General features: G+C 41.7%; 1 protein-coding gene across 3 annotated transcripts in view; it reads right to left on the bottom strand.

The window, feature by feature from the left end:
- LOC140210827 (MICOS complex subunit mic25-like) overlaps positions 1-25,922 on the bottom strand; it is a 753,869-nt gene that overhangs the window by 689,646 nt on the left and 38,301 nt on the right. For all 3 annotated transcript variants that reach the window (XM_072280091.1, XM_072280093.1, XM_072280092.1), the window contains exon 4: positions 7,547-7,676. In XM_072280091.1, the coding sequence (XP_072136192.1) occupies positions 7,547-7,676 (130 nt within the window). The remainder of the gene's footprint in view (positions 1-7,546; positions 7,677-25,922) is intronic.

Raw genomic sequence — 25,922 nt, 5'->3', positions numbered from 1 at the left:
CCTTCAGGGATCTGTGGACATGTACCCCCCAGATCCCTCTGCTCCTCCACACTACCAAGTATCCTGCCATTTACTTTGTACTCTGCCTTGGAGTTTGTCCTTCCAAAGTGCACCACCTCACACTTCTCCAGGTTGAACTCCATCTGCCACTTCTCAGCTCACTTCTGCATCCTATCACTGTCTCTCTGCAATCTTCGACAATCCTCTACACTATCCACAACACCACCAACCTTTGTGTCATCTGCAAACTTGCCAACCCACCCTTCTACCCCCACATCCAGGTCGTTAATAAAAATCACGAAAAGTAGAGGTCCCAGAACAGATCCTTGTGGGACACCACTAGTCACAACCCTCCAATCCAAATGTACTCCCTCCACCACGACCCTTTGCTTTCTGCAGACAAGCCAATTCTGAATCCACCTGGCCAAACTTCCCTGGATCCCATGCCTTCTGACTTTCTGAATAAGCCTACCGTGTGGAACCTTGTCAAATGCCTTACTAAAATCCATATAGATCACATCCACTTCACTACCCTCATCTATATGCCTGATCACCTCCTCAAAGAACTCTAGCAGGCTTGTTAGACACGATCTGCCCTTCACAAAGCCATGCTGACTGTCCCTGATTGGACCATGTTTCTCTAAATGCCCAGAGATCCTATCTCTAAGAATCTTTTCCAATAACTTTCCCACCACAGATGGCTCATTGGTCTATAATTACCCGGACTATCCCTATTACCTTTTTTGAACAAGGGGACAACATTCGCCTCCCTCCAATCCCCCGGTACCATTTCTGTGGACAACAATGACATAAAGATCCTAGCCAGAGGCTCAGCAATCTCTTCCCTCGCCTCATGGAGCAGCCTGGGGAATATTCCGTCAGGCCCCAGGGACTTATCTGTCCTAATGTATTTTAACAACTCCAACACCTCCTCTCCCTTAATATCAACATGCTCCAGAACATCAATCTTACTCATATTGTCCTCACCATCATCAAGTTCCCTCTCATTGGTGAATACCGAACAGAAGTATTCACTGAGGGCCTCGCTCACTTCCACAGCCTCCAGGCACATCTTCCCACCTTTATCTCTAATCAGCCCTACCTTCACTCCTGTCATCCTTTTGTTCTTCACATAATTGAAGAATGCATTGGGGTTTTCCTTTACCCTACTCGCCAAGGCCTTGTCATGCCCCCTTCTTGCCAACTGTTTGGAATCAAATGACCCTATCTGGTGTCTCAGGGCTGGAAGTGTCTGTAACCTTGCCACACCCTGCCCCTGGCACTTCTTCTCTGCCACCTGTCACACTCCTCTTCCACAGTGTTCCATCCTCGCCATTCCCAACAACTTTTGCTCCAGCCAGATTTACAAACTCACTCTCCACTCCATGTGGACAAATGCAGTACTGTACAAAAGACTTGGGCACCCTGGCTGTTTATATGTGCCTCAGACTTTTGGACAGTACTGTAAGTCTACAGACAACACTACCATAGCAGGGGCTGCATCTCAGAAAATGACAAAATGAAGTACAAAGTTCATAGAAACATAGAAAATAGGTGCAGGAGTAGGCCATTCGGCCCTTTGAGCCTGCACCGCCATTTATTATGATCATGGCTGATCATCCAACTCAGAACCCTGCACCAGCCTTCCCTCCATACCCCCTGATCCCTGTAGCCACAAGGGCCATATCTAACTCCCTCTTAAATATAGCCAATGAACCGGCCTCAACTGTTTCCTGTGGCAGAGAATTCCACAGATTCACCACTCTCTGTGTGAAGAAGTTTTTCCTAATCTCAGTCCTAAAAGGCTTCCCCTTTATCCTCAAACTGTGACCCCTCATAATTCAATGTTCAAAGTAAATTTATTATTAAAGAATGTATGAGTCACCATATACTATCTTGAGATTAATTTTCTTGCAGAATTCACAAGAAAGAGATAGAGGGCCTAGTGGCTTGGCACCTGTCACTCAAGGTCAGCCAAACAAAAGAGCTGGTAAATATTGACTTCAGAACAGAAAACAGACACTACCCTGTGGATCAATGGTGCTAAAGTAGAGATGCTGGGGAGCTTCAAATCAAGGTATAAATGTCACCAGGAATTTATCCTGGTCAAGCCACTTTGATGCCACAGCCACGAAAGCACACCAGTGCCTCTTCTTCCTCAGAAAGTTAAGGGAATTCCACATGCCACCGGAATTCTCACCAATTTTTAAAAAAAAACATCATAGAAAGTTTCTTATATGGATGTATCACATTTCCATAGATGTTGCCTGGCCTGCTGAGTTCCTCAATCATTTTGTAGGAGCTTCTCCTCGGTTTTCAACCACTCAAAACCACTTCAGACATGGATTCCTTTTGTAGTGTACACAATCATTGCTGGCTAAGAATGCGCAGCAAACATTCTGCATCTCGACTTTTGAAGCAAGTGGACTGAATAACCAATTACAATCACCTTTAGATGGCTTTTGCTGTGAAAGTGGTGTAAACTAGGAGAACCAAGTGTGCTTTGTTTTGTGCCCAGGTATCTTTTAGATCCATCTGAGCAACTAGAGATAACAGGCTGGAACTCAATTTTAATAACTCATCCAATCAATGGCAACTCAGAATAATGCACTGCTCATTCAGTGTAACGTCTGCCTGGATTAAGCAATTAAATCCTGAAGTCACACAGAAATCTACTCAGCAATTAATCTGAGGTGTCGCACAGATAAAATTTTAATGTTGATAGCTGGGACAGCATTACCAGAATCCTTTGATTCGACTTCTAACCTTTCTGTATAACATTATTCCTTCAATTATTTCATTTAAGGCTATAATTCACTATCATGGAAAGAAAAGGTCATTCTGGACATTGATGAGGCAAATGATGGTACAGGCATCACTCGTTTTAAACTAATGCAAGTCCCTTGTCGAGAACACCACACAAAATTGAATCAGATGGGAAAAAGTACCATGATTAAATGACAAATGGACCGGAATAATGATAAATAGTTCAGAACAGTAATATCTGATGACTTTTCATTTACATATAACACACACAAAACGCTGGAGGAACTCAGCAGGTCAGGCATTATCTTTGGAAAGGAATATAGAGTCAACATTTCCGGCCAAGTCCTGATGAAGGGTCTCAGCCCAAAATATTGACTGTTTATTCCTCTCCACAGATGCTGACCTGCTGAGTTCCTCCAGCATTTTGTGTGTGTGACTCCGGATTTCCAGCATCTGGGTGCCAAAGCAGCATAGCAGTTAGCGCAACAATATTACAGCTCAGGGCGTCAGAGTTTGGCATTCAGTTTCAGCATTATCTGGAAGGAGTCTGTGCGTTCTCCCTGTGGAATGCGTGGGGTTTTTTCCTGGGTGCTATGGTTTCCTCCCACAATCCAAAGACATACTGGGCAGGTTAATTTGTCATTGTAAGTTGTCTTGTGATTAGGTTAAGGTTAAATTAGGGTTGCTGGGGCAGTGTGGCTCGAAGGGCCGGAAGGGCCAATTCCACGCTATATGTTAAATAAATAAATAAATCAGCAGAATCTCTTTGTGTTAACTTTCCACTATGTAGTTGAAACTTGAAATAGAGTGGGGGGAGGGGATAACATAGCACAGAGAACAATGTCCACTCATCGCACAATGAAATACTGATATCTGAAAATTAAATGACTACTTAACCACCAGATCTCACATTATTGAAAGTCAATATATGCACACACGCTGAATTCAGTAGACACATACAGAGTGTGTGGGTAGGGTAAGGAGGTGTGCAAGATGTACATTTTATTGGATTTCTATTTGTCTTTTAGCCATTTGCATTTCTTCAACACTATAGTGCTATCTAATTGCAGAAACTGAAACGGAGGTTCTGATGCCTTGTAATTTCAACTATGGAAACACTACATTCATCCTGTACATGAACACAAGATATTCGCAGATGCTGGAAATCTTAGACTACAAGACCACAAGACATGGGAAAAGAATTAGGTCATTTGGCCCATTGAGTCTGCTTCGCCAATCTATCATGGCTGATTTATTATCCTCTCATCCCCATTCTCCTTCCTTCTCCCCATAACCTTCGATACTCCGAATAATCAAGAAACTATCAACCTCTGCTTTAAATATACCCAATGACTTGGCCTGTACAGGAATTTGTGGCAATGAGTTTCAAAGATTTCAAAGGTTTCAAAGGTACAATTTAATGTCAGAGAAATGTATACAATATACATCCTGAAATGCTTTTTCTTCGCAACCATCCACTAAAACAGAGGAGTGCCCCAAAAATGAATGACAGTTGAAGGTTAGAACCCCAAAGTCTCCCCCAGCTCCCCTCCCTCCTGCGCATAAGCGGTAGCAAGCAAAAATTCCCCCCCTTCCCCCACCTGCAAAAAAAAGCATCGGCACCCGCCACCAAGCACTCAAGTGTGAGCAAGGCAACAGTAAAGACACAGACTTGCAGTACTCCAAAGACTACATTGTTCACCCGGCACTGGACATAACACAGTCAGTCAGTCAGTCTCTCTCTCTCTAATAAGGGAGAAAGTGATGTCTCTGTTTCACAACGAGTGGGGAGACATAATAAACAACTCACTGGTTTACAATGTTTACGAGTTCCACAGATCTGCACCCTCTGGCAAAAGAAATTCCTCCTCATCTTTGTGCTGAAGGAACATTCTTATATTCTGAGGCTGTGTCTTCTGGTCCTAGATTCCCACACTATAGGAAACAACCTCTCCACATCCACTCTATCTTTCAATATTCAGTAGGCTTTAATGAGACCCCCCCCCCATTCTTCTAAATGCCAGCGAGTACAGGCCTAGAGCCATCAAATGTTAACCCTGTCATTTCCAGGATCATTCTCATGAACCTCCTCTGACCATCTCCAATGCAGGCACATCCTTTCTTAGAAATGAGACCTAAAACAGCTCACAATACTCCAAATGCAGCCTGACCAATCCCTTATTATCTTAAGCAACACACAAAAAATCCTGGAGGAGCTCAGCGAATCAGGCTTTATTCTCCATAACTCTCATCATCTTCAACAGGATCCTATTACTAAGCATATCTTTCCATCCTCCTTGTCTCCGCATTCTGTTGGAATTGCTCTCTATATGACTCCCTTGTCCACTCGTCCCTCCCCACCAATCTCCCTCCTGGCACTAATCCCTGTAGACATGACAAATGCTAACCTGCTCCTCACACCTCCCTCACTATCATTAAGGGCCCTATAGAATCCTTCCAGGTGAGGCAAAACTTCACCTGCCAGTCTGTCATGGTCATCTACTGTATCCAGTGCTCCCAATGAGGCCTGATGCAGATTGGGGGGACCACCTTCGCTCTGTCCGCTACAAAAGGTCAGGATCTCTCAGTGGCTACCCATTTCAATTTGAATTCCCATTTCCATTCCAACATGTCTGTCTCCTCCAGCAGTAGAGGAGAAGGAGCAATTTCTCCTCAGTTTAAAAAAGAATCTCCTATTCCATCTGGTAGCATCTAACCTAATGGCATGAAGATCCATTTCTCTAATTTCCAGTAACTTCTCCCCTCCTCCACACTTTTTCCATTCGCCATTCTGACTCCCCTCTCAATCCTTCTCTTCTCACCTGCCCATCACCTCCATCTGGTTCCCCTCCTCCTTCCAAAGTTCAAATTTCAAAGTAAAATTTATTTTCAGAGTACATACACGTCACCACGTACAATGCTGATATTCTTTTCCCTGCATGTATACTCAGCAAATCTCTAGAACAGTAACCGTAAACAGGATCAATGAACAACAAACTGTGGAAATGTAAGTATAAATAAATAGCAATAAATAATGAGAATAAGAAATAACAAACAACTGCCCTAGATTTCCATATTTGTTAATAGAGAGTCAGGCTTTACTCTGTTTTTTTTTCCATATTTCATGCAAAATAAATCAGTTAAAGTACAACAATAATGAACAGTGCAAACAACCCACAACATGAATGCAAAGTTATTAAGAGTTAAGTTTAGAATGTCTACTAAAATTAAAACAAGTTATTCTCACTTTGCCTGACTTTCTTGTTCCCTACCCCATCTAGTTCCATCTGCACGTCATCAATCTGGTTCCACCTGTTATCTTCCAGACTGTCTCTACCTTTCTACTCCCCTCCTACCATCTGCCTATCCTTTCTCCTTTCTGGTGCCTCCTTTCACCCACCAGCATCTTGTCCTTAAACTCCTCCTTGCCCCACCCCATATGGTTCCATCTGCCCATCATTCCCCATCTCACCTGCTTCTACCGATCACCTACTGAACCCCGTCTCATTCCTCTCTCTCGCCCTTTTCCCTGATATCATCAGTCCTGATGCAACCCAACTTTCAGCCTCCAAAGATGCTGCCCCTCCCACTGAGTTCTTTCAACAACCTTAAGCACGAGAGATCCCAAGATGCTGGAAATCCAGAGCAACACACACAAAGTGCTGGAGGAACCCAGCAGGTCAGGTAGTATCTATGGAAGAGAAAAGATAGTCAACATTTAGGCTACGACCATTCATCAAATCCTTCAGACCTCCATAGATGCTGCCTGACCTGCTTAGTTCCTCCAGCATTTTCTGTGTTCTTCCAGCAATCTGTTTCTTGCTCTAAATTCCAGTATCCTGTTTCTCTTTACATTACTTTCAGCATCCATACTGTCCAAGAACCTGTATGATTGTCCATCTTGTAGGGGTGGCAATGGCAAACAACTTCTGTAGACAAACTTGCCAAGAACAATCATAGTCAAAGACGTGGTCATTGCTCACGTCATACAACATGGCACATAATGACGACAATGATGATGAATCTATACCATACATGCTCAATCTCACAATCCCAGGGAGTAATGACAACATGATGACCTCAGCACTGTCCTTAACAATATTAACCCAATACATAATGCAATGCGAGTACAGTACAGTACAACAGAAAATGAACTCCCCTTCATAAGATGTGCCCAGTGCTAAGGCACTAATATATTCCTTTCTGAGTCATTAAAGAAACAATTACCATAACACCATAACAGATAGGAGCAAAATTAGGCCAATCAGCATATCGAGTCTGCTCCGCCATTTGATCACGACTGATTTCTCAACTCTCTCAACTCCATCTTCCCGTCTTCTCCCTGTAACATTTGATGTTCTTACTGATCAAAAACTTAATCAACCTCTGCTTTAAATATACTCAATGACTTGGCCCCCACAGCCATCTGTGCAATGAATTCCACAGATTCACTGCCCTCCAGCTAAAGAAATTCCATCTCTGTTGTAAAGGGATGTCCTTCTATTTTAGGGCTGAGTCCTCTGGTTATAAACTCTCCCACTGTTGGAAACATCTTCTCCACGTCCACTCCATCTTGGCCTTTCAATATTTCGAGTGTTTCAGAGAGATCCTCCCCCCCACTTATTTTCCAAAACTCCAGCAAGTACAGACCCAGAGCCATTAAATGCTCCTCATACCATTAATCTTAATTGATGAACAAACTACCTATGATGTTAGCCCTGTCCTCTTATCCTGTCACTTTCCTGAGCATGTCAGCTTGCTCTATTCCAACTCGACTCACAAGCTGCTTGATGTCCTGCTGCTCCGCTGCCGAAGTTGCACGCTCGCGGAGTTCAGTAATGGTTTCCACTTGCTCTTGCTGACCAAACTTAGACAGATCGTCTTCAATCATCACCTTCTCCTTTTCATACCTGCAAAAGTGAGAAAATGGAACTATAAGCAATCATTTTCTTTGGTTCTCTTCCTCATGCCACACTCAAAAACAATGTCCTCCATTAACTGAACAATTCACAGTGCAAACGACCGGGGTTCAATTCCCAGCATTGTCTGTAAGGAGTTTGTACGTTTCCCCCCATGACCTCATGGGTTTCCTCTGGGTGCTCCAGTTTCCTCCCACATTCCAAAGACATACAGGTTAGGATCAGTAAGTTGTGGGCATGCTACATTAGCGTGGAAGCATGGCAACAGTTGTGAGCTGCCCTCAGCACATATATTCAGATTGTGTTGGTCTTTGACACAAATGATGCATTTCACTGTATGTTTCAATGTAAATGTTACAAATAAAGATAATTAAGTGTTTCCTTCTTAAGCCAAGGAATACACGATAGCAATATTCAAGAACAGCAATCCTATAATAGCGGTTTTCTTCTCAATTCTATTTCTGCAGTGCTCAGTCGAATGCTTTAAGTCATAAATAATTAAACAGTTCAGGCAATGCTGTTACAATGGCTCAGTCATAAAAGCATTATCTGACTGTACATACATGTATACAAAACAATTATGTATACAATCTTACCGTCTGGGCAATACCCGCCCACATTTCCTTTCCTTACTGCTTGTACATTGCGACGGAGACGCAACATAAAAAATTTTTACTCACTCATGTTGTGAGATGGATGTAAGAAATAAAATTCGAATTCTAATTCTATTACTGAGAGTTGGAGCAAGTCTTTCAGAACACGAGCCCTAGTTTCCATCTGAGACTGATCGCTTGTTGTGCTGCAGCACAGGACCATTAAGACCGTTGACTGCTGTGCAGTCCGTCCTCTCCATACACAAGAAAAACTTGCTGGCACTCAAAACTGAATCTGTGGCATTCTTTGCCACAGGTGACTGTGAAGGCAAAGTCATTTGGGTATATTTAAGACAGAAGCAAAGGGATAAGGGGAGATGGCATGAGAATGAGTCTGAGAGTGAGATGGATCAACCATGATGAAATGGCGGAGCAGACTCAATGGTCCAAATGGCCAAACTCTGCTCCTATACCTTATGGTCTTCTGATCTTAAAACTAAAGTGCCCACGTGATGAATGACAATTTCAAAAGTTACTGAAATGACATCAGAACTATAATCCAATGTACTTGCCCCTTAATGCTGCACTGCACTTTCTCTGTAACTTGTATTGCATTGGTTTATTATTGTCACATGTACTAAGATACAGTGCAAAGCTTGTCTTGCATACCGTTCAAACAGATCAGATCATTACATAGCGCACTGAGGCGAAACAAGCTAAAACAATAACAAAGCAGACAAGTAGTTGTAATTCAAGGAAACTGGACCTGCTGTGTTGTCTAGAAGTCGTTTGCCTTGATTTACCACTGCTTGATATACAATGAGCTGGATGACTGAGAACCTTCATAGGCACATAAGAAGGTAGAATAAAGTGTAACAGCTACAGAGAGAGTGCAGCGCAGATAGACAACAAAAGGCAGGATCAGGATGGGAGGCTGGGTGACATGGTTGCATCGTGGTTAGCGTAACATTATTACAACACCAGTGATCACAAATCAGGATTCAATTCCGACTGCTGTTGCTATAGAGTCTATAATTCTCCTTGTGACCATGTGGGTTTTCTCTCACATTCCAAATCGCACAGGTTAGTAGATTAATTGGCTGCCATGGGCTCATTGGGCCAGATCCCTAAAAAAATGTTGGCTGCTGTACAGAAGCAGTGATAAGTAGAGACAGCCATAGAGGGCAAACTGCATCTTCTGATATGCCAAGCTGTGTCCACAACTGCCTATAGTTTCTAGCGATCATATGCAGAGCAGTTGCTATACTAAACCATTATGCATCCAGATAGAATGCTTTGTATGGTGCACTGATAAAAATGGGTAAAGGTCTGCAGGGACATCCCAAATTCTTTACGCAAACACAAGGAAATCTGCAAAAGCTGGTAATTCAAGCAACACATGCAAAAAATGCTGGTGAACGCAGCAGGCCAGGCAGCATCTATAGGAAGAGGTACAGTCGACGTTTTGGGCCGAGTCCCTTCGTCAGGACTAACTGAAAGAAGAGATAGTAAGAGATAGTAAGAGATTTGAAAGTGGGAGGGGAAGGGGGAGATCCAAAATGATAGAAGAAGACAGGAGGGGGAGGGATGGAGCTAAGAGCTGGAAAGTTGATTGGCAAAAGGGATACGAGGCTGGAGAAGGGAGAGGATCATGGGACGGGAGGCCTAGGGAGAAAGAAATGGGGGGGGAAGAAAACCCAGAGGAAAAAAAGGGGGGAAAGAAAAATAAATAAATAAATAAATAAATAAATAAGGGATGGGGTACGAGGGGGAGGTGGGGCATTAGCCGAAGTTAGAGAAGTCGATGTTCATGCCATCAGGTTGGAGGCTACCCAGACAGAATATAAGGTGTTGTTCCTCCAACCTGAGTGTGGCTTCATCTTAACAGTAGAGAAGGCCGTGGGTAGACATATCAGAATGGGAATGGGACAGGGAATTAAAATGTGTGGCCACTGGGAGATCCTGCTTTCTCTGGCGGACAGAGCACAGGTGTTCAGCGAAACGGTCTCCCAGCCTGCGTCAGGTCTCGCCAATAAATAGAAGGTGCATCGGGAGCACCGGACGCAGTATATCACCCCAGCCGACTCACAGGTGAAGTGTCGCCTCACCTGGAAGGACTGTCTGGGGCCCTGAATGGTGATGAGGGAGGAAGTGTAAGGGTATGTGTAGCACTTGTTCCGCTTACAAGGATAAGTGCCGGGAGGGAGGGAGGTGGGGACAAATGGACAAGGGAGTCGCGTAGGGAGCGATCTCTGTGGAAAGCAGAAAGGGGGGGAGGGAAAGATGTGCTTAGTGGTGGGATCCCATTGAAGGTGGCGGAAATTATGGAGAATTATATGTTGGACCCGGAGGCTGATGGGGTGGTAGGCAAGGACAAGGGGAACCCTATTCCTAGTGGGGTGGCAGGAGGATAGGGCGAGAGCAGATGTGCGTGAAATGGGAGAGATGCATTTGAGAGCAGAGTTGATGGTGGAGGAAGGGAAGCCCCTTTCTTTAAAAAAGGAGGACATCTCCTTCGTCCTAGAATGAAAAGCCTCATCCTGAGAGCAGACGGCAGCAGAGACAGAGGAACTGCGAGAAGGGGATGGCATTTTTGCAAGAGACAGGGTGGGAAGAGTCCAGGTAGCTGTGAGAGTTCATAGGCTTACAGTAGACATCAGTAGATAAGCTGTCCCCAGAGATAGAGACAGAAAGATCAAGAAAGGGGAGGGAGCTGTCGGAAATGGACCCCAGGTAAACTTGAGGGCAGGGTGAAAGTTGGAGACAAAGTTAATGAAGTCAACGAGCTCAGCATGTGTGCAGGAAGCAGCGCCAATGCAGTTGTCGATTTAGTGAAGGAAAAGTGGGGGACAGATACCAGTATAGGCTTGGAACGTGGATTGTTCCACAAAGCCAACAAAAAGAAACAAAATTTCTTTAGCCTGATAAGGAAATAAAGGGTCTGTGGAGCTTCCTTAGCAGTGACATCAACGTGATGTTGTTCTGCCCTTTGTATTACTTTGTTGTACTCATGTATTAAAATGATCTCTATGCGTGGCATGCAAAAGGAAACATTTTCCATTATATCTTAGTATATGACATAGTAATAGATCAATCTATGTCCAAGCAGGTGTTAAAGTCAAGATTAGCACTGAATATTGATTTAAGATCTTTGCTTTCTAATTCTGGCTCTTGAACCAAAGGGGATAACTTCATTTAACTTCACTTGCCCTATCATTGAAATGTCCCCTCGACCAATAGACTCACTTCAAGGACTCTTCATCTCAGGTCCTTGATATTTATTGTTTATTTATTATCATTGTTTTTTTCTTTTTGATTTGCACAGTTAGTCTTCTGCACTCTGGTTGAAAGCCTTAGTTGGGCAGTCTTTCATTGATTCTGTTATAGTTATTATTCTATAGATTTGTTGAGTATGCTTACAAGAAAATGAATCTCAGAGTTGTGTATGGTAACATATATGAACTTTGATAATAAAATTTACTTTGAACTTAATAGGACAGAACACCAAGTTCTCTCCTATTACTTCTATAGGATGCCTGCCAGATTTACCCAAATATCAGTGGTTACAGTAGGGTATAAAAGACAATTAATTATTGTATAAGCCCATAAGAAGACATAAGACATAGGAGAAGATTTAAGCCATTCAGCCCATCAAGTCTACTCTGCCATTTGATCACAGATGATTTATTATCCCTCTCAACCCCATTCTCCTGCCTTCTCCCAGTCACCTTTGATGCCCTGACTAATCAAAAACCTGTCAATAAATATATCCAATGATTTGGCCTCCACATCTGTCTGTGGCAATGAATTCCACAGGTTCACCACCCACTGGCAAAAGAAATTCCACTTCATCTCTGTTCTAAGGGGATGTTGCGGGAAATAAGGATAAATGACAGGTCACAACATGAAATTAATCTCTGATAACTAGCTTCTGTTGAATAAACTTCCAAAACTTTTGATTTATACAAAATTATGAGGGGTATAGATGAGAGTAGATGGAAACAGACTTTTTCCCCTGAGATTGGGTGAGACTACAACTGGAGGTCATAAGTTAAGGGTGAAAGGTGAAATGCTTAAGGGGAAAACGAGGGGGATCTTCTTCACTCAGAGTGTGGTGCGAGTGTGAAATGAGCTGCCAGCAAAGTGGTGGATGCAGGTTTGATGTCATTATTTAAGAGAAATTTGGATAGGTACGTGGATGGGAGGGGTATGGAGGGCTATCGTTCAGGTGCAGGTGGATGGATCAAGGCAAAATAATTGTTCAGTATGGACTGGATGGGCTGAATGGCCTGTTTTGTGCTGTAGTTTTCCATGACTCTGTTTCCAGATTTGTACCAATTTTTAAATTAAGAATTTCATAATTCCATCATCAATTCTCAATAATTAATCAATAGTTATCAATAATATAATAATAGAATAAATTCCAGACTCTGTAGCCTCTGGAATTCACTTTCATTACTTCAGAAAGCATTTCATTTAGTGCCACACAATTTTAACATCAATTTCAAGTGGAGAAGAAAGGTCGTACTTTAACCCCACAATTCATATCAAGTTATCATCTCAAAACACCTCTCATAAAACTACCTGTATTTCTTCATGATGATCTATGACCCAAATAATCTCCGTAGTCATAACCCAAATTCGTAAAGAGAAAATATGTAAGTGCAGACTCTAGCGGGTGACTCAGATTCAGATTACTGTCATATACCCCAGGGTGCAATGAAGTTCGTTGTTTGCATTAAGCTTTCAGAGTAAAGAGTCTGCACAGTAATAAATATAACTATAAGCACAAAACAGCAGAATGGGACAAACTTTGCAATGCAGACTGAAATAATGGAAAAAGAATAGGTAAAGTGACAATAGCAGAATAACTCAGAGCGGTACTGTTAAGAGATAGGAGCAGAATTAGACCATTTGGCCCATCAAGTCTACACCATTTCATCATGGCAAATCAATTTTCCCTCTTAGCCCCATTCTCCTGCCTTCTCCCCGTAACCCTTCATGCCGTGACTGATCAAGAATCCATCAACCTCTGCCTTAAACATACTCACTGACTTGGCCTCCACAGCTGCAACAAATTCCACAGATCCACCATTCCCTGGCTAATAATAAGTATGCATGTCTTATGAGTCCTTCAGGCAAACAATCCAATCATTACTATTTATCATGAAAACCAACACCACGATGTTCATTTATATTAGAAATCATAACCTACAGATGGATGAGGAGAGATGAGGAAACTTGTCTGAAGACTGAAAATATACAATGTCCACTTTATTAAGTACAAGAATGGAACATGGTATGGTCTTCTGCTGCTGTAGCCCATCCACTTCAAGATTTGACATGTGGTGCATTCAGAGGTACTCTTCAGTAGAATCAGAATCAGGTTTATTATCACCAGCATGTGACGTGAAATTTGTTCACTTAGCAGTAGCAGTTCAATGCAATACATAATCTAGCACAGAGAGAGAAAAAAATAAGTAAAATAAAAACATAACAATAAATAAACAAGTAAATCAATTATCTATATTGAATAGATTATTTAAAAATGTGTAAAATCAGACAACCTGTATATTAAAAGAGTTGAGGTAGTGTCCAAAGTTTCGAAGTCCATTTAGGAATCGGACGGCAGAGGGGAAGAAGCTGTTCCTGAATCGCTGGTGTGTGCCTTTCTGTCAGAATCAGAATCCAAATCCGTTACTGTTCTAACATGTGGTAATTTGAGTTATTGTCGTCTTCCCGTCAGCTTGAACCAGTCTGGCCATTCTCCTCTGACCCCTTTCAATAACAAGGCATTTTCGCCCACAGGACTACTGCGCACTGTATTTTTTTTTGTTTCCATCCTTTTTTTTACACCATTCTCTGTCAACTCTAGAGACTGTTGTGCATAAAAATCCTAGGAGATCAGCAGTTTATGAGACCACCTCATCTGGCACCAACAATCAGTTTACGGTCAAAATCATTTAGATCACACTTTTTCTCCATTCTGATGCTTGGTCTGAATAACTGAACCTCTTGACCATGTCCACATGCTTTTTTTGCATTGAGTTCCTGCCACATGATTGGCTGAATAGATATTTGCATTATTAAGCAGGAGTACCACTAAGTGTATATTGACCATAATTAGACATATCTTTGCCTTGGTGGGGGATCTAGGACTCTGCAAAGAAAAATGTCCTCATGAATAAAACTTGTGTCATTTATTGTCAAGAGACTTGAGAAACACTGACAATAGCAATCAGTACTAACCTACCCACAATGGCACAGTATCTAAACGATAATGAGTTTGTCAACTATTTAAGGAGTAAAATGCTCCCTTGAACAAAGTTTTTTTCAAGTAGATCTGGAATATTATTGTGTCCACTTCTTCCAATTAAATTTCATTGGCAGCACTAGATCAGAACGGAAGGAAGAGCATTTGACTAAATTTAGACTAAGGTCTATTAGTTACAAAGAAAAGCATGACAAAACTGGGTTCTTTAATTTGGAAAAGCATTTACTTTGAACAGCTATGAACAAATTAAGCAAGAACAAGTCCCATTAGACAGATGTTAAGTCTACAGTGACGTCAAGCTTACATTAAGCACATCACCACATTTCATGTAGGCGCTATATAAGATAATAACCCTCCTTAAAATCAATACCATACAAATTATTGCTAACAATGCCAAATATACTCTGTGGCCACTTCTTTTTTTAGGTACAACTATATACTAACTCATTAGTACGAATATCTTATCAGCCAATCATGTGGCAGCATTTCAATGCATAAAAACATGCAGATATGGTGTCAAAATTCAATTAATATTCAGACCAATCATCAGAATGGGGTTCTAAGTGACCTTGACTGTGGAATGATAGCTGGTGGTTTGAGACTCTCAGAAACTGCTGATCTCCTGGGATTTTTCATACCCTACAGTCGCTAGATCAAGGGTTCCCAACCTAGGGTCCACGGACCCCTTACTTAATGGTATTGGTCCATGGCATTAAAAAAATGGGAACGCCTGCTCTAAAGTTTACAGAGAATGGTGCAAAAAAAAATGCAGTGAACAGCAGCTCTGTGGGTAAAAATGCCATGCAAATGAGAGAGGTCAGAGGAGAATGCCCAGACTGGTTCAAGCTGACTGGAAGGTGGTAATAACTCAAATAGTCATGCGTTACAACAGTGGTGTGCAGAAGAGCATCTCTGAACGGACAACACATTGAACCTTGAAGAAGATGAGCTACAGCAGCAGAAGACCACTCAGTGACAACTTGATAAGGTGGAGCAAGTACTGATTACAGTATCTTCTGAGTGTATATTCCAAAGTGGTTATAAACCAGAAGCTCATACACATACACACACACACACACACACACACACACACACACACACACACACACACACACACACACACACACAGTGAAATTAGTCAGCATGTGAAAAAGAGAAAATTAATTGAGGAAGAAACACTCTACCAGAACCCCAGTTCTGACATTCTCTTAAGACTCTTCAATGGAAACATTTATCTCTCTTACAGCTACTAACAAATCTGCTGTGTACTTCAAGCCCAATTCACAGCCCTGCAGAGGGTTGTAAACTCAGCCATCTCAATCATAGGCACGAGCCTCACCAGCATCGAGGACATCTTCAAAAGACAATACCTCAAAGAGGTACCATCTATCAAGGACCCTACCATCCAGGACATGTCCTCTTGTCATTGCTACCATCAGAGAGGAGGTACGCGCGCACACGCACGCACGCGCACACACACACACACACACACACACACACGCACACACACACACAATGCTTTAGCAGCAGCTTCTTCCCCTCTGCTCTTAAGAGTTCTAAATAAACTAAAAACCAATCCATGGATATTACCCAAGTATTTTTGCTCTTTTTTTGCACTACATAACAAATTTACTTTTATATTTATATTTCTTATTATAATTTGTAGTTTTCTAAATGTATTGCACTGTACTGCTGTTGAAAAACAACACATTTCATGACATATGTCAGTGATATTACACTTGATTCTGGTTCTGATCCCCTGACTTGCAGGTTCTCTGTTCCTGGAGGTTAAAAAAGCAACTAAAATCTTTAGAAAAATAGAATTTGTTTTCTTTGGAGGGATAAGGTCCTCGAATTCCATTTCTCTGGCAAGCTTCTTCTGTTCACTGCACATTATTAATACAAGGAAACATGAGAATTAAATTGCTAAGAGGTATGTATTAAGGAATAACAAATAAAATGAAAGTAAGTACATACTTGATTTTTTTAAACCTTGTTTCTACTAAGGGTTTAGTTGCAGCCCTCAAGGGGCAAAGGAGCGGACAGTGTTATAAAATCAAAGTTGGAGGTAGTCAGCAGTGAAATTAAATAACTACACATGATTAAGTGAGAGCAGTCACTTTGGGTCTCGCTACTACACAGAAACATTTACTTAAAAAACAAACTTTTCCATTACATTTCTCTTCTCTCAGTTACAGGCAAAAGGTGTACCAGACACTCATCATGTGATTCTTGGAAGAAAGTACCGGCAGCCTATTCAACCACAAAGACTATTACAGGAAAGCCTTTTAGTCCCACAGTTATGATATCCGTTGGGGCATTCCACAGGCACTTTTCATTGGCATTTGCACACCTAACCACAGAGATGAAGATGTCAATTCTGCTGCCTCAGTCAACAAAATGCAATGATTGAACCAGGAATCATAAGAAATTTCCATGCTTGCATTAACCTAACCAACTTTGACCCTCGGTGGTTTGCAAACTCAAAACTTCTACCAATAAAGGTATCACCTTTAGCGTGGCATGATAAGGTAGTGGCTAGTGTAACACTTTACAGAGCCAGAAATTGGGATTCAGTCCACAGCCCTGTTTGTGAGGAGTTTATATGTTCTCCCCATGACCTCGTATGTTTCCTCTGTGTGCTCTGGTTTCCTCCCACAGTCCAAAGATGTACCGGTTGGTAGGTTAATTGTTCACCGTAAACTGTCATGTGATTAAGCTAGCAGTAAATCAGGCATTGCTGTGCTCATGGCCAGAAGGGCCTACTCCATGCTGTATCTCAATCAATCAATCAATCAATCAATAAATAAATACATACATACATACATACCATGTTAGTGCCGGAAGTGCTGCACATCCTTGGACTGTGCTGGTTGTCGATGCAAACTACACATTTCACTGGATGTTTTGATGTACATGTGTAAATAAACGTAATCTTTAATTTGCATTCCCTAACTGTCTCCGATTTTGCTGCCAGCATCACCTTGACCAATTTTCCCTCTTTTAGAAGTGCATTAGCTGAAAAAGTTAGTTTGATTACTAGAATCAAAGAACATAGAGCAGTACAGCACAGTACTGGCGCTTCGGTCCTGATGTTGTACCAACTAACATGTAAATCCTTAGTATGTGGGAGGAATGAATGAATGAATGTGGGAGTATGTGTAATGAAAACCAATTTCCCTCGGGATCAATAAAGAATGACTATGACTATGACTATGAAACTGGATCACCCAGAGGAAACCCACGTGGTCACGGGGAGGACATACAAACTCCTTACAGAGAGCGGTGTAATTGAACAGGGGTCACTGGCGCTGTAATAGCATTACACTAACCGCTACAATAACGTACCATCCTTATCCTTCCTCAGAATTGAAATATTCCATCCCTTGCAACACTCTCTTGCCTTCGCCAGTGCAGATGGCTAGATTTGCGTACAGTTCCATAACCATCACGCTGTTATATTCTGCGTCGGCAAATAACGGCAAGCATCTCACAATCTTTCTTCACCGACTTATTTATTGCTAAGCTTTTAACCATCCTTTCTAATTTTCTTTCACCTTTCCTGTCTTGATCACCCGGATTCATATCCAGATACCATTACTTATCACTCGTGCAGCAAAATGTACAGTGAAATATGTTGTTTCAACAACCAAACCAAAAGATAAAAAAAGTGAGAACCTTCGAAATAAACTTGATCATCTGGTTTTACAAATCAAGCCAGAAGTAAAGAATTTAGGCATTATTATTGATTACTATTGAGCAAGTTTCAAATGGCATATTAATCATAGTACTGCGTTCTTTCATTTAAAGAACATTGCAAGAGTTCGATTTCTTATAACATCTCACAATACAGAAAAATTGATACATGTTTTTGTTTTCAGCTGTTTAGACTACTGCAATACCTTCTTTTCAGGACTGCCTAAGAAAGATAAAAATCGGTTGCAGCTTGTTCAAAATGCAGCAGCAGGAATCTTAACCAAAAGAAGAAAATCATGAACACGAAAAAAATGCAATTGTTGGAAATCCAAAGCAACACACATAAAATGCTAGAGGAACTCAGCAGGTCAAGCAGCATCTACGGAGAGGGAAAAACAGTCAACATTTTGGGCCAAGACCCTTCATCGGGACTGATGAAGGGTCTCAGCCCGACAGATCGAAAGAAAATCTGAGCACATTTCACTGGTTTTTGGCATCATTACACCGGCTGCCTGAGTCCTTTAGGTTACATTTTAAAATACTCGTAATTGTTTATAAGGTTCTGAATAATCTAGCTCCTCTGTATATTTTGGACTGTCTATCCCCTTACATCCTAATTGTAAACTTAGATCCACAAATACTGGTTTGCTTGGTGTAACTAGAGCCAACCATATAAGAACTGGTGAGGCGGCTTCTTTGTTCTTATGCACCAAAAGTCGAGAATACTCTACCAAATGAGATATGCCAGACTAGTGCTGTGGAACATTTCAGAATCAGAATCAAAATCAGGTTTAATATCACTGGCATATGTTGTGAAATTTGCTGTCTTTGCGGCAGCAGTGCATTGCAATACACTATAATACAAAAAATCTGTGAATTGCAGTTAGTGTGTGTGTGTGTGTATATATTCAAAAGTTCTATTCAAAGGGTTCAAAGGAACATCTAAATAAGTCTGATGCATTTTGGAAACAAGTCCTATAGACTGATGAAGTTAAAATAGAACTTTCTGGCCACAATGAGCAAAGGTATGTTTGGAGAAAAAAGGGTGCAGAATTTCATGAAAAGAACACCTCTCCAACTGTTAAGCACAGGGGTGGATCGATCATGTTTTGAGCTTGTGTTGCAGCCAGTGGCACGGGGAACATTTACTAGTGGAGGGAATTGAAAATACAAATGGACTAAGATGTTAACTGTCCTGTGCTATCACCAGTGGAATCACCAGTTGATCTGCCACCTGTCTTCAGGAGAATGAATTCAATTAAATACCAGCAAATTCTGGAAGCAAACATCACACTGTCTGTAAAAAAGCTGAAGATGAAAAGAGGATGGCTTCTGTAACAGGATAATGAACCTAAACACACCTCAAAATCCACAATGGACTACCTCAAGAGGAGCAAGCTGAAGGTTTTACCATGGCCCTCACAGTCCCCTGGCCTAAACATCATCGAGAATCTATGGACAGACCTCAAAACAGCACTGCATGCAAGACAGCTCAAGAATCTCACAGAACTGGAAGCCTTTTGCTAGGAAGAATGGGCGAAAATCCTCCAAACAAAAATTGAAAGAATCTTAGCTGGCTACAGAAAGCGTTTACAAGCTGTGATACTTGCCAAAGGGGGTGTTATGAAGTACTGCAATTTTTATATATACAAACGTCTGTATATGTAACGCTTAGCTATATTGGCTGGTATTTATCTCGGGGAAACCCCGTCCACCACTCACCTTGTCTCCCGGGTTACGTCGGTTGCTGTACAACTGCCACCTGATTCCACTTCAAACATCAATCATCAGCCAGCACACACTGCACATTTTACCAATTACACTTTAGTCATAGTCATACTTTATTGATCCCAGGGGAAATTGTTTTTTGTTACAGTTGCACCATAAATAATAAATAGGAATAGAACCATAAATAGTTAAATAGTAATATGTAAATTATGCCAGCAAATTGTGAAATAAGTCCAGGACCAGCCTATTAGCTCAGGGTGTCTGACCCTCCAAGGGAGGAGTTGCAAAGTTTGATGGCCACAGGCAGGAATGACTTCCTATGACGCTCTGTGTTGCATCTCGGTGGAATGAGTCTCTGGCAGAGGGAAGAAAGGAGATCTGACCCCAAGAAAGAATAACATGGACACCCATTGGTTCATTTGCTCTATTATCAATAATATATCTATAGATATTACTATGAGATTAATAGAGGTACAACACAAAAAGGAATGGAAAAGGCACCAGACTTATCAAAGTTCAATTTCTTCGTGCACACGTTGGAGCTCGGACCTCCTTTCTTCCCTCTGCGATCCACTCTGACCCCTTCGACTCGCAGCCCGGGACCACCCAAAGTGATCAACCAGAGTACTCCCAGTACGTCCGTCGTCCTCACTGTCTCTCCTCCAACTCCCCGCCAGAAACCCCTGGTTCCCAGCCATATGAGACAGCATATCACCCCAAGAAAGAATAACATGGACACCCATTGGTTCATTTGCTCTATTATCAATAATATAACCCAAGCAAACTGCTAGCTAGAGAATTTATCAACATTTAACATAACAAAGAAGCCATTTTGATTAACATACACAGTAACATAAAAGAAGAAACCCCTTACATATATATATATATATATATATACACACACACACACACACACATACACACATATATACATACATATATACAAGAGATTAGTATCCATGATGGAGCTGACTAAGTTTATAACCCTCTGCAACTTATTTCAATCCTGTGCCGTAGCCTTCCCACACCAGGCAGCAAGTGTCGCCACACATTCTGGCATCAAGATAGCATGCCCACCATACTTGGCAGAACACAGGCAGCAATGACAAAACACTTCTGAAAACCTACATTTCTAGGTTGGGCTACTTATATGATTACTTAATGACTGCTGATGTTGATTATATTTATAATTATGGTATATTCAATTACATTTTATTCTATATATTGTCTTATGATTTTTAATTTTGTCTCATATTTCTATGACTATATTGATTTATCTTTACAATCTATGTAAAGCATTTTGAGCCTGCATCTTGGTGTATGAAAGGTGCTATATAGTTATTATTATTTTTCTCAGCTTTCTGAAAATTTACGTAGATATTACTGTGTAGCCCTAAGTGTTTAATGCTATTGTGTAGTGACTTTGGAATGATACCAGCTATTACTATTGGGACAATATATACCTTGTTTATGTTCCAAAGTCTTTCAATTTCCGCTTCTAATTCAGCACATTTCTGATGTTTTTCATTTATTGATTTCTGCAAGTTGTGTGTGTTTGGAATGGCTATATCTGTTCTTGCTTGTTTATCCTGTATTATCATATCCAGGGGTTATTATGGATTGTCCTATCTGTAATAACTGATCAGTCATAATATAATTTGTGGTATACTGACTCTAAAACTGGATCAGGTTTGTATTTATAGTAAGGTGTGATTTCATTTATGAGTTTGTATTTTAAAGCAAGATTTTGATGAACGATGTTTGCCACTAGATTGTGCCTGTATATGTGTTAAACTGCTACAGGATCCTGTGATGTGTTGGATTGTTTCTGGTTTTTCTCAGCCTTTTTTACATTTATCACCTTGAGTTTGTTGATCTTTTATTATGTATTTAAGATCTTTTTTTTGTGTGTTAACTACCTGGTCCTGCATTGCCACAAGAAACCCTTCTGTTTCTGGGAAGAAGTCTCCAACTCTGAGCCAGGCATTCGATGCTTCCTTGTCAACATCTCGTCTGCTCAGATCAAGTCAAGTCAAGTGATATTTATTGTCATTTAACTACGTACATGTATATAATATATACAGAAACAAAACAATGTTTCTTCGGACCAGGGTGTAAAGCACATCTGTAACACACTTAACATAGGTAAGGAAAAAATCTACAGATGAATCACACATAAATAACAAACTAAAGTGCATTAATATTAAATATTCTAATGCATGGAACAGATTAACCAGTGGCACTTCGAATACAATGCGGCTGGGAGTTCAGAAGTCTAACGGCCTGGGGGAAGGAACTGTTTCTCAGGGTACGTCCACACTACGTCGGATAATTTTGAAAACGAAGCTTTTTCTCTTCGTTTTGCCCTCCTGTCCACACATTTTCAGCCCCCGAAAACGGAGATTTTCGAAAACACTTTCCAGAGTGAATAAATCTGAAAATGCTTAATATCCGGCATAGTGTGTACGGGGTAACCGGAGAGATTTTAAAACGCTGTCATGACAACACAACAACAATGCTTTTTTCTGCTTCTGCTTGGTACTGCGCAAGCTGTTATGACACGCAGTCAGTGTGAACGGCGTGAGAGTTAAATTGTAAAGTGAGCTTTTTTGACTATTTAAAAACGCTGTCATGACATGCCGGAACAGATATTCGTCGTTTTCTTGAACGCCACCACCTAACAATTTCAGAACAGACGGACGAGACTGAAGCCGGTTGACCCATAGCTTACTGAATAAATAAGTATACTCATTTCGCCCTGTTTTCTGTCCTTGCTTGTATGAAGGTGCTTTACCTATTTATGCAAGTACTTCTCTGACAATAGATGTGTAACAGCCTAATGTAACGTTGTATGGAAATACAAGATAACGCTGATGCAGACGTTTTATACATTTAACAAGGTGCTTTATTAATTTAACAGAGTTAGTTTTTCAATGTTCGTCGTCAGCTGGGTCATACTGTCCGTGAACTCCCTGTCGGTTGCCTCCATACGCTCCAGTATTTGTTTTTTTTAAGTTTTAAGTCCTCCTGTGTGAGAGCCAAGAGCAATTCCTTTAAAGTTTTTCTACTCTGTAACTGGACAAACGCGCACAAAGTATATCGTTTCCTCTTCGCTTGTTTTCGGTGTGTCCTGCGCATGCCCAGTAGGAGGAGATTCGCCCAAATATCCGCCTAATGTGGACGAAGATATTTTGAAAATCGCTTAGTATGGACGCCTGTCGTTTTTACTCGAAACCGGCGTTTTCAAAATTATCCGGCGTAGTGTGGACGTAGCCTCAATCTAACCATTCTTGTTTTTATGTATTGTAGAATTATGTATTTTATGATGGTAGAAAGTCATAGAGGATTCTGGATGGACGGCTGGGATCCTTAATTATACTAAGGGACCTGCATATGAATCACTCCTGATAAATGTCCCCAATGGGTGGTAGGGAGAACCCTATGATCCTCTCAGCTGTTCTCACAGTCTTTTGCAGGGACTTCAGGTCCGATGTTTGACTGCTCCCACACCAGATGAAGATACAACTTGTCAAGATGCTCTCAATGGAGCTCCTGTAAAATGCAATTAAGATGTGGGTGGGGAGGGCGGGTGGGAAGCCTTGCTTGCCTCAAGCTTCTTAGGAAGTACAGGCGCTGCTATACCTTCTTGCTCAGGGAGATGATATTAAGTGACCAGGTGAGATTATCTGTGAAGTGAACTTACAGATACTCGTGCATTTAACTCTCTCTATAGAGAGGCCATGTATTCGCAAAGGGGGGGTGGTGGAAGTCTGCAATGATTTCCTTTGTCTTCTCCTTGTTCAGGCTTGGATTGTTCCTCTCGCACCTATCCACCTCCCACTTCACACCCCCGTCTCGTTATCGCGGGGATGTCTTGCACGGAGTGTCATGCTCTTCCATTGGCTTACTTTTTCTTCAATAGTAATAATGTCTTCATTTTTCTGGGTTGTGGTCTCACTTAAGTTTGCTGGTGTATATCGTATCAGAATTGCATATGTTTGTGTAGAGAGCTGAATCCTGTTTGTTATTATTATTAAGGATGTGCTGGGGCCAGCCCACAGGTGTCACCACACATTCCAGCACAAACACAGCATAACGACCATACTTGGCAGGACAACAACAGCAAAACAAGCCTCTTACCCACCCTCACACCTCCCCCACTTATACACACATAAAGGTGTAAAAAGTACTGTGTGAATACCGTATCTTCCTCCTTCAAAATCTATTCAACTGTAGACAATTCAAATTAAAATATTACAGTACAAATTGTATCCCAGAATCCTGACAGTTGAAAATTAAAGAAAAGAGACTAGCTACGGAACGTAGATCTTTGTTGGACAGGATTATTGTTCCTTGCAGGTAATTATGAGGATGTAGTATTGTGTCTACCATTCAGGGTCCCAAACAGCTCTTCCAGGTGAGGTGACACTCCACATTTGGACATGTCAGTCCACGGCCTCCTCTACTGCTGTGATGCAGCCACACTCGGGTTGGAGTAGGTACACCTGATACTCCAACTGGATAGCCTCCAACCTGATGGCATGAACACCAATTGCTCTAACTTCCAGTAACTGTTCCCCACCCCCTTTCCTTCACCATTCCCATTTCCCTCTCTCACCTTAGCTCCTTATCTGTCTATCACCTTCATCTGGTGCTCCTCCTCTTCCTTTCTTCCATGGCCATCTCCTATCCTACCACATTCCTCCTCCTCCAGCTCTTTATCTCTTTCACCAAACAACTTCCCAGCTCTTTACTTCACCCCACCCTCCCGATTTCACCAATCACCTATTCCTTGTACTTCTTCCTCCTCTTCCCCCCCCCCCCCATTACTTGGACTTCTTACTTTTTTTAATCCAGCCATGATGAATGGTCTTGGCCTAAAACTTCAACTGTTTACTCTATTCCACATATGCTGCCTGGCCTGCTGAATTCCTCCAGCATTTTGTGTTTTGTGTGTGTGTGTGTGTGTGTGTGTTACATAGCATTGTGTTTTTTTTCCACTTTCAAGGGGGAAGATGCATAAATATATATATATATATATATATATATAAATAAAATAAAGAACTTCATTTCCCAGAGGGCAATATGAGGGCTGCACCCAAAATCAGAAGCTACAATGCTGACCTGATTGTGCACACACTGGGTTGAGCTGCAGTTCAGTAATAAGATGTTCTAACAGAAACGCACGCTGCTTGTCATTATTAACAACAAACATAACGTGGAACGTCTCCTCCATCTTTGGTTGGAGTGAACAGCAGAGTTGAGAAGGCCTGCTGCATGCTGCATGCTGATAGGGCATCTCTTTACGTCACTTCAGGAGCCTGCTGTGTTCATGGCTCTGCTACTGCACCAGCGATTCTGACTGCTGGAGTGGGAGCACCACCAGAGGAGTGGGGATATAGAGCAGCAGTGTGCTGATTCCCAGAGCAGCCTGTGTCTATACTATGGTGATCAGTGACGGAAGAGCCAATCCTGCTGTAAACCTTTACCACACAGGCGTTATTGTTGCTATACCAATGCAAGTTATTACTATTAAACTGCCAACTGCTAAATTAAACTGCCAAATTAGAACACAGAACATAGGAAAGTACAGCACAGTACAGGCCCTTCGACCCACAATGTTATGCCAACCCTCAAACCCTGCCTCCCATATAACCCCCCACCTTAAATGCCTCCATATACCTGTCTAGTAGTCTCTTACGTTTCACTAGTGTACCTGCCTCCACCACTGACTCAGGCAGTGTATTCCATGCACCAACCACTCTCTGAGTAAAAAACCTTCCTCTAATATCCCCCTTGAACTTCCCACCCCTTACCTTAAAGCCATGTCCTCTTGTATTGAGCAGTGGTGCCCTGGGGAAGAGGCGCTGGCTATCCACTCTATCTATTTCTCTTCTCCTCCCATCCTCCTCCTCAAAGAATAAAGCCATAACTCCCTTAATCTCT

Source organism: Mobula birostris, chromosome 16 (genome assembly GCF_030028105.1).
Source record: "Mobula birostris isolate sMobBir1 chromosome 16, sMobBir1.hap1, whole genome shotgun sequence".
Lineage (NCBI taxonomy): Eukaryota > Metazoa > Chordata > Chondrichthyes > Myliobatiformes > Myliobatidae > Mobula > Mobula birostris.
Note: the sequence above shows the minus strand (reverse complement) of the source record. Positions and strands in the feature narration are given on the sequence as shown.